The sequence below is a fragment of the Myotis davidii genome, unplaced genomic scaffold (assembly GCF_000327345.1).
Source record: "Myotis davidii unplaced genomic scaffold, ASM32734v1 scaffold424, whole genome shotgun sequence".
Taxonomy (NCBI): domain Eukaryota; kingdom Metazoa; phylum Chordata; class Mammalia; order Chiroptera; family Vespertilionidae; genus Myotis; species Myotis davidii.
In genome coordinates this window covers 14,857-23,742 of record NW_006295827.1, presented here as the reverse complement: position 1 = coordinate 23,742, position 8,886 = coordinate 14,857, and the positions used below count along the sequence as shown (strand labels likewise).

The 8,886-nt window shown below is 60.0% G+C and overlaps 1 protein-coding gene across 1 annotated transcript in view; it reads left to right on the top strand.

Annotated features, from left to right (window-relative positions):
- Positions 1 to 8,736, top strand: part of ASL (argininosuccinate lyase) — a 9,987-nt gene extending 1,251 nt beyond the window's left edge. The window contains exons 2-16 of the mRNA XM_006770867.2: positions 2,918 to 3,174; positions 3,566 to 3,649; positions 3,941 to 3,997; positions 4,136 to 4,233; positions 5,281 to 5,358; positions 5,442 to 5,519; positions 5,914 to 5,966; positions 6,285 to 6,347; positions 6,526 to 6,640; positions 6,763 to 6,847; positions 6,957 to 7,016; positions 7,271 to 7,354; positions 8,131 to 8,211; positions 8,336 to 8,442; positions 8,532 to 8,736. Coding sequence (XP_006770930.1) covers positions 2,918 to 3,174; positions 3,566 to 3,649; positions 3,941 to 3,997; positions 4,136 to 4,233; positions 5,281 to 5,358; positions 5,442 to 5,519; positions 5,914 to 5,966; positions 6,285 to 6,347; positions 6,526 to 6,640; positions 6,763 to 6,847; positions 6,957 to 7,016; positions 7,271 to 7,354; positions 8,131 to 8,211; positions 8,336 to 8,442; positions 8,532 to 8,676 — 1,445 coding nt within the window. The 3' untranslated portion in view covers positions 8,677 to 8,736. The remainder of the gene's footprint in view (positions 1 to 2,917; positions 3,175 to 3,565; positions 3,650 to 3,940; positions 3,998 to 4,135; positions 4,234 to 5,280; positions 5,359 to 5,441; positions 5,520 to 5,913; positions 5,967 to 6,284; positions 6,348 to 6,525; positions 6,641 to 6,762; positions 6,848 to 6,956; positions 7,017 to 7,270; positions 7,355 to 8,130; positions 8,212 to 8,335; positions 8,443 to 8,531) is intronic.
- Positions 8,737 to 8,886: the final 150 nt, after the last annotated feature.

The following is an 8,886-nucleotide window of genomic DNA, read 5'->3' as shown; positions in this document are numbered from 1 at the left end:
AGCCGCGACCTGCGGGAGGCATCTCCTGGTGCCACACCTGCCGCTGGCCGCCCTCCCGGTGATGGTCCTGACTGGCTCCAGGCAGCGGGCACCTGCCAGAGCCTGGCAGAGACCTGCGCCCCTCCCGCGCCCCTTCCCAGAGTCTGTGTGGCTAACCCACCGAAGCACACTGCTCGGGGAGGCGGTCCCAGCCCCACCTGCTGCCGAAGCAGGTGTCCCCGAGAGTCGCAGAATCCACATGACAGGCGGTGGAAAGAGCCAGGGGGTAGGGGACCTTGCCCTGCGGCCCCAGGGGCCCCAGTGCCCCGAAGCTTCCTCCCTGCCCTAGAGCCAGAGGACTTCTGGGTTGTCTTCCTGACCAGAGGGGCAGGAGTGAGAGGCACAGCCCCTTTCCTGTGCCCCCGCTGATTTACCTGGCACATGGGGGGGATGATAGCCGGCTGCCTCCCTCTGTAAGGTACTAGATTTATGAGGTCATTGCTTGGAACCCTTCAGGTAAAAGGGACTGTTTGCTTGATGTCCTGGGACCTGAGAAGCAGGCGGTCTGCGTTTCAGTCCCTCCTGGCCCTCATTAGCTGGCGACTCACTTCCTCCTCCGGACCTGTTTGTGCATCTGAATAAATGGGATGAGAACGCCTGCCCCGCCAGCTTCGAGGTCCCGGTGGAGGGCTGGGGGCAGGGCCTGGACTTTGGAGCCCAACAGACTTGTTTCTGAACAGTCACTCGACCTCCCGGAACCTCTCTTCTCGTTTATAAAATAGGAGTGACAGTGCCCCCCTCGTAGGAGGGTGCGACAGCACACACAAAACGCCTAGACAGGGCCAGGCAACAGCAGGTGCTCAGTAAGTGGTGGCAGATTGTACTCACAGGAACATCTCAGCCCAACCCAGTGCCCCTGCCCCTTGCCCTAACGGGATCATTCTGGCCCAGATGTTTGCTGCCTTAGCAGTTCCCTCTCCCACCACATTGGGCTTTCCCGATGTCCAGGCTGTGGCACCTCATTCTGACATTTTCCTGGGGTCCTTTTAAGCCTGCCAGTGGGGTGGGAGTTTGGCCCCAAAGCAGAAAAGGCTGCTTTCAGGAGACCAGGGTGCCAGGCGACCTCTGCTTGCCCCAGGCTGTCCTGTGGGTTTGCGCTAATTGGTTTGGCTACAGCCCCACTTGTTAAGTAGTTGTTATTACTAACAACCCAGGCAGGGAGTCCAGGGACCTGCTGGGAGAGGTGGTGCCTCCGGCTGAGGGGCAGGCTGGCTCCCCATCCTTACTGGCTGGCCCTAGCCCTCTGGCCCCAATAGTTAGCCACTGGCCCCAATAGTTAGGCCTGGGACCCCATGGGGTTTTTTTTACTTTTATTTCTTTAATTTTTTTTAATATATATACTTGTATTGATTTTTTACAGAGAGGAAGGGGGAGGGATAGAGAGTTAGAAACATCGATGAGAGAGAAACATCGATCAGCTGCCTCCTGCACACCTCCTACTGGGGATGTGCCTGCAACCAAGGTACATGCCCTTGACCGGAATCGAACCTGGGACCTTTCAATCTGCAGGCCGATGCTCCCTCCACTGAGCCAAACCGGTTAGGGCGGGACCCCATGTTTTGATGGAGATCAAGGTTGCTGGGGCAGCAGAGGGTAAGGGGCAGGCCCAGTTCAAAAGGCTGAGGGGGGCGGAGGCAGCTGCTGCAGGGTGGCCAAGGCTGCTGGGCGCTGAGGGGTCAGCTCACAGCCTGGGCCTGAGTGTGGCGGAGGCCCCATGGTGCACACAGGGACCAAGCTAAGGCACACCCTGGCCCACGCAGGCCTCGGCTGCTCCCTTAGTAATACCTAGAATTGACTGAGTCCTTATCGAGTGGCAGGCACTGTGCTGTGTATGCACTTGGCAAATTTTATCAAATCGATAGAGGGGCAATCCTGAGGCTTTGAGAGGTTATATAACATGGTCATGGTCAGGTGGCTAACAGAGGGACAGAGGAGAACATGTCCCCAGTGGCCATTTAAACTCCACTCCAGGGGAAAGATGCCAGAGAAGTACCACCCACACCTCCACCGTGGTACACTCTCTTCCTAATCCTTGGCACTCTGGGTGCTCAGACTGCTTCAAAGGTGTTCTGCACCCCTCCCCCATCTGTCCCATGCCCTGGCCTATGCCCTCTTTCAAAACAGATGTCTCTATCCCATCTCTCCGCCCTTGGCTCCTGGGGGCAGAGGGGCAGCTAGTGACCTCCTAGAAGGCCAGAGATAACAGGTGTGTCAGAGGTGCTCTCCAAAGAAGTTTTGGGGATGGGACCTTAGGTCCTGCCCCGAGCGATGGGAGGGTGATGCAGGTAACTTGAGCCTGATGGGTCCCTCGGTGCCTCCTTGCCTGTCCTTGCAGCAGACGTCCTGGCAGAGCCAGCAGAGGTCCTGGCGGAACGTGGGTTCAGAGTGTGTGTGGGCTGCCTTTACAATGCCGGACGGCAGTCCTGGCTCTGCCACCCCTGGCGAGGGCAAAAGATACATAGCTGTTCTGGGCTTCAGTTTCCCCCTCTCCGTACCGGAGAGATTGGTGCCTACTTCAGAGTGTCGCTGTCAGTAGGTGCCCAGCATTTAGAACAGTGCCTGGTAAGCTGAGATGTTACCAGGATGATTATCATTATCACTGGTACATCAGAGCTGATTCAAACTCTGGATGCCACCTTGGCCAGTAGCAGAAGTTCTGCTGTGGTCTCAGGGGTCCTTGTACCCTGCCACCATCTCCCTGGAGCAGTGTCAGGTGGTGGGAAAGAGCCCTAACTTCACTGTCCAGCCACACTCACTCCTTGGGCAAGTGCCCGCCTCTCTCTCAGCCTCAGTTTCCTTATCTGTCCAGTGAGAATAATCCTGCCCGCTGGCTGCCACTGCCATCACATTGATAACCCTCCTGCGGGCCCTTTGTGAGAGGCACTGCCCTTGAGGTTGGCGGAGGGCGGGAAGATTAATTGCTCCTGTTCTCTTGGCCAGAGCGGGAAGCTATGGGGCGGCCGGTTTGTGGGCGCAGTGGACCCCATCATGGAGAAGTTCAACGCGTCCATTGCCTACGACCGGCAGCTGTGGGAAGTAGATGTGCAAGGCAGCAAGGCCTATAGCCGGGGCCTGCAGAAGGCAGGGCTCCTCACCAAGGCCGAGATGGACAAGATACTCCAGGGCCTGGACAAGGTACTGTTCATGCCCCAAGTCCTTCTGAGGGCCCCTCCCTGTGGCCTCGAGCTCCCACCGCATCCCCGAGCACAGTGTCATCCTAAGCCTCTCACATCCCTTTGTGATGCTTATGCACCTAGAGAGGTGCCCTTTACCCCTGTACAGAGCTCGCTGGCTCTCTTCATCCTGAATGCCCCGTGGCCCCGTGGCTCATGGGCAAAGGTGCATAGTGCCTGAGATGCTCCTTTGGGTGGGGGCTGCACAGCGCACCCCCCCCTCCGGGAGCACTCCCAGGACTCAGCTCCAATCCAGGGACAGTCAGTGATCTGGGTGAGGGTGGAACAGGCCTTGGCCCTCTTGGCTGCCATGCCTGCCAGCCTGACCGCTGGGTGGCTGCCATCTACTACAGGTGGCGGAGGAGTGGGCTCAGGGCACCTTCAAACTAAATCCCAACGATGAGGACATCCACACAGCCAATGAGCGGCGTCTCAAGGTATGACCCATCCTCCCTCCTCTCTCTCCCACCCCCTGCCCCCGCCTTCCCTCTCCACTTGCCCTGGGCCACTTTGAGCATAAGCACAAATGTCTGTTCACTTCCTCATTGGCAGAGTTTGGGCGGGACTTCAGAACAGGAGGCCTCGGCAGAGAGGGCAGAGACTTGAGCGGGACCGGGGCCCCTGGGGCAGGGAGGGAGGACTCCAGGGCAGGGAGGAAGCAGGTCCACCTGGGTGGACCCCACTGGGCGTGAGCAGCAGACCCTGACCCATGCCTCCTCCACCCCTAGGAGCTCATTGGTGAAACCGCAGGGAAACTGCACACAGGACGAAGTCGGAACGACCAGGTGCCGCCAGCCCCTCCACCCCCACCCTGTGCTGCCCAACCTTGGGGAGCTCAGACAGCAGCGTTGGGGCTCAGCAGCTGTCCTGGCTCCCCGGGGAGTCACACATCAGTCTCCCTGAGTGCCGCCTCCCCTCCACAGGTGGTCACAGATCTCAGGCTGTGGATGCGGCAGAACTGCTCGATGCTCTCTGCCCTCCTCCGGGAGCTCATCAGAACCATGGTGGACCGGGCGGAGGCGTGAGTCCCCTGGGGACGCCTAGGTGCAGAGAAGGGCATGAAGCCAGCCAGGTCTCTTCTCCCCGGAGACAGGCAGCTTGAATACCAGCCCTAGGAGGCAGGGGTGAAGAGGGTAGGGGAGCCAGGCCTTGCGGTGCAGGGCGTCCCAGAGCTCCTGGACTGAGTGAGCAGAGCAGCAGGAGTGGGGCGTTTCTTGCAGTATACCTTACCCCACGGCAGGCGGGGCAAGCTCACGCTTTGAGGATTCGCAAGCAGGAAGCTAAAGCACTGGGCAGGTGCCCTGACGCCTGAGGAAGGGGGCTGGCCGTGCCTGGGGCAGACAGAGCCGCTCCCCAGCCGCCGGTGCCCCTCGTCCCCATTTCTGCCCAGCACGCTGGCAAAGGACAGAGCCGAAGGCTGCCTCCCACCAGCCTCACCCCCAAGCTTTGGCTTCTGTGCCTTGGCTGCTGAGACGTCCCTATTTGGTGTCAGGGACGGGGTTGACCCCTCCTTTTCCCCAACTTCCTGTGACCTCTGTTTCACAGACCACATCACCTGGGGGCAAACCAGGGCACAAGCACCATCACCCTTGGGGGCCGGAGGAGTAAAGAGGGCCTGCTGAGGAGTGCTGGCCTTCTCTTGTGGGGTAGTGAAAGGTTCTAAAATTGATGTGGTGATGGTTGTACACTTCAAATGAGAGAACTGTAGGTGAGTCATCACCTCAGTAATGTTTACTAAAAAAAACAAACCAGAACCAGCGCCCACAGCACTCGGCCTCTGTCCCGCCCCCTCTGAAGTGCCCCCGGCTCTCTGGGCTCCTGGGGAGCTTCTCGCTCACAGACGTGGCTCCCACTGCCAGGTGGTACCCGCTGTGCTGTGAGTAGCCAAGATCCGAGCTGAGGGTCTAATCCACGCTTGGTCTTGGGTCTGTTCCCTTACAATGATCTATCCCCAGGAGATCACTCGACCCCTCGTGCAGGGAGATCCCCGTAGACCTGCCCTGCTGTTTTCTGGAGGGGCCAGGCCTGCAGGCCCCTCAGGCACCCTGCCCCTACTCTTCCCCCACAGGGAACGGGACATCCTCTTCCCAGGGTACACACACCTGCAGAGGGCTCAGCCCATCCGCTGGAGCCACTGGATCCTGAGGTGAGTGGGACGGTGATGGAGGGGCCATGATGGAGGGGAGGCCCCCTGGCTGCCCTGACCTTCCGTTCCCTGGCTTCCCACAGCCATGCGGTGGCACTGACCAGAGACTCTGAGAGGCTGCTGGAGGTGCAGAAGCGGATCAACGTCCTGCCCCTGGGGAGGTGAGTAAGGTCCCAGTGCTCCGAGGGTGGGGACAGGGCTGCTGCATGGCCCTTGGGGATTCACAAGAGGAGGAGCCACAACGACGGAGGGGACTGGCCTGCCCATCCAGAGTTCTTCCTGCAGAGGCAGGCGGGATCTTGCAGGGACACCCAGTTCTCTCTAAGGTGTGGACAACCAAGCTAGCAAGTGTGTCAGAACAGGGCCAGAGCTCTCCAGAGAAGCCCCTGAGAGCCAGCCAGTTACCCACAGCATGCCATTCCCTGCACGGGGACAAGTGTCAGGCACCCAGCTGGCTGGCCGTAGCCCTGGCAACCAGGACGCAACTCGGGGTGTGTATGTGCCAGGGCCTGCTTTCCAGGAGCCCTGGTCACTCAGAATCCCTTGCCCCTGCAGTGGGGCCATTGCAGGCAATCCTCTGGGTGTGGACCGGGAGCTGCTCCGAACAGGTAAGCCCTCCGCCCACCCTCGGGAGATCACCATCAGCTTCTGCCAGGGTCTTGCAGAGAGAGGGCAGGGTCTGGGTGAATCCTGTTAGCTATGGACACTGAAGTTAGAGAGCCAAGGGAAGGCCTGTGACAGAGGTGCATGGCCCTGGGTACACTCAGGGCTCCTGCCTCCCTCTGGGACCTGTACAAGAGGCCCTCCTCACCTCCTGTCCCTCCCTACTCCTCCTCCCTGAAAGGGGGCCACGGAGGTGGCTGGGCAGCCTGGTTCCTTGTCCACCAGCCCAGCCCTATTGCCTTCCCCTTCTCCCCCTTGTCCAGAACTCAAATTTGGGGCCATCACTCTCAACAGCATGGATGCTACCAGTGAGCGAGACTTTGTGGGTGAGTCCTGGGGGCCAGCCCACTCATCCCCTGCACGGTGCCCTGCCTCTGTGCCCCAGTCCCCGCCTTCTCCAGCTGCCTCCCCCTCCCATATGGTCCACCTGGAGCTTCTCCAGGCGGGTGGAGAGCAAGGGAGACCTGGTGACCCGAGAGCCTGCCTTCCCTCCCCTCCCACAAGCCGAGTTCCTGTTCTGGGCCTCCCTGTGCATGACCCATCTCAGCAGGATGGCCGAGGATCTCATCCTCTACGGCACCAAGGAATTCAGCTTTGTGCAGCTCTCCGATGCCTACAGGTAAGGCCGCAGGCTGCCCTGCCCCGCTCTGCACCCCCACATGGCTTGCTTCCTCTCCGCCCCAGCCGGCAGAGCAGCCCGGGGCAGAGGAGCCCCTTCAGCCCCAGCATCTCTGTCCCCAGCACTGGAAGCAGCCTGATGCCCCAGAAGAAAAACCCGGACAGCCTGGAGCTGATCCGGAGCAAGGCGGGCCGAGTGTTTGGACGGGTGAGACGGGCAGGGAGCAGGCCAAAGCCTCTGGCTGACCCGGGGGGTCCTGGGGAAACTTCCAGGGCGGCCTCGAGGTCCCGCCTCCTGACCCTCACTCTGCCCTCAGTGTGCCGGGCTCCTGATGACCCTCAAAGGACTTCCGAGCACCTACAACAAGGACTTACAGGTGTGAGGCTGCGGGCGTGGGGGAGGGGCCCCTCTGCATAGACGCCACCTACCGGTTGGCAGGGCCCTGGCACTTCCAGGCAGGGGCCCCACAGAATTGCCATGTTCCATCCCATGCTCCCAGACCCAGACCACCCTGAGAGCTCTCTCCTCTCCCTCGGTGTGGGGTGTGGGGGGTGCTGAAAGCAGGGAGGATGCCTTCGTGAGGGACAGGGCTGCTGAGCCCTCACCTCCTGCCACGTGCCTCCCTCTCAGGAGGACAAGGAAGCCGTGTTTGAGGTGTCAGACACCATGGGTGCCGTCCTCCAGGTGGCCACTGGCGTCATCTCTACGTTGCAGGTAAGATGTGCATCTTCTCTCCCGGTCCCCAAAGTCTGGGATGGGCAGAGGATGATCAAGAGAGGAGGCTAGGGTGGGTGGTCCAGAAGCCCTGGGGCAGGGGGAGGGGGCATGTGCTTGGTCCTGCCTTTGAGGGGCAAAACTATGGAAGTAGTAGGACTCAAGGGGTCCCATCACCTGGCCTGACCAGATTTCTTTTTATTATGGGAAATTCCGTTATGCAACAGTTGAGAACATGTGTAATGAACCCCTGTGTACCAACACCCGGCTTCAGCAACAACCACCTCATGGCCATTCTTGATTTGGCAACTGTCTTCACCCCACCCCCCTATTTGAACCAGATCCCCATCTGCGTATCATTTCAATCCTAACTACGTAGTTCAGGATGTGTCTAAAGCAGTGGTTCTGGGACCAGCAGTGTCTGCATCACCTGGGAACTTGAGAGAATGCAATTCTGGGCCTCATTCCAATAACACTGGAACCGACTCCGGGGATGGGGCCCTGCGGTCTGTATTTGTAATAAATCCTGCAGGTGATTCTGATGTGCACTAAAGATAAGGACTCTGGAAACGTAACGGCAACCCCTATAGCACGCCTACAAATTATCAATAATTATGAAAAGACGGCTCGAGCCAGAGAGAGCAAACAGGGTGGGAAAGTGTGGATCTGCCCAGGGCAGGAGACATACTGGCTGAGGAGTAGGCTTGGAGGTGGCAGCTTCAGGCCTGGGGTCCCCAGGGCCCCAAGACTCACCACTTCCCCACCCACATCCCCAGATTCACCGTGAGAACATGGTGCAGGCTCTTAGTCCTGACATGCTGGCCACTGACCTCGCCTATTACTTGGTCCGCAAAGGGGTGAGTGTGAGGTGGCTGGGATGGAGGGGCCAGGGGTAGGGGTGGTTAGGGAGGCACAGGTACCCACAGCAGGCAGGGAGCCAGGAAGCCTGTTTCAGTGCTGCCCTCTGCTTGGCACCTGCAGATGCCATTCCGCCAGGCCCACGAGGCCTCTGGGAAAGCAGTGTTCATGGCAGAGACCAAGGGGGTCGCCCTCAACCAGCTGTCGCTGCAGGAGCTACAGACCATCAGGTGCGGCCCCCTCCCCTCCCTCTGCTGTCTCCCAGGTCCCTGAGGCTGCATGGCTGGGCTGCGCTAGCCCATCTCCTTTCTTTCCCCAGCCACCTGTTCTCGGGCGACGTGAGCCAGGTGTGGGACTACGGGCACAGCGTGGAGCAGTATACTGCCCTGGGTGGCACCGCCCGCTCCAGCGTCGACTGGCAGATCAGCCAGGTGCGAGCGCTGCTTCGGGCCCAGCAGGCCTAGGTCGCCCACCTCGCTCCCCAATAAAGTGCGCCTCGAGGAGGCTGCTGCCTGTCTCCTGCCGAGCCTAACTCCCTCCCTGGGGCATGCTAGGGTCTGTTGGGAGGCAGTGGAGGTCATCAAGGAGGTGGAGAAACTGGACAAGGATGGCGAGTCACGGTGGGCATTGCATCTCATCAGAGCCTCTGCCCTGCTCAGACCCCCCTTCCCTTC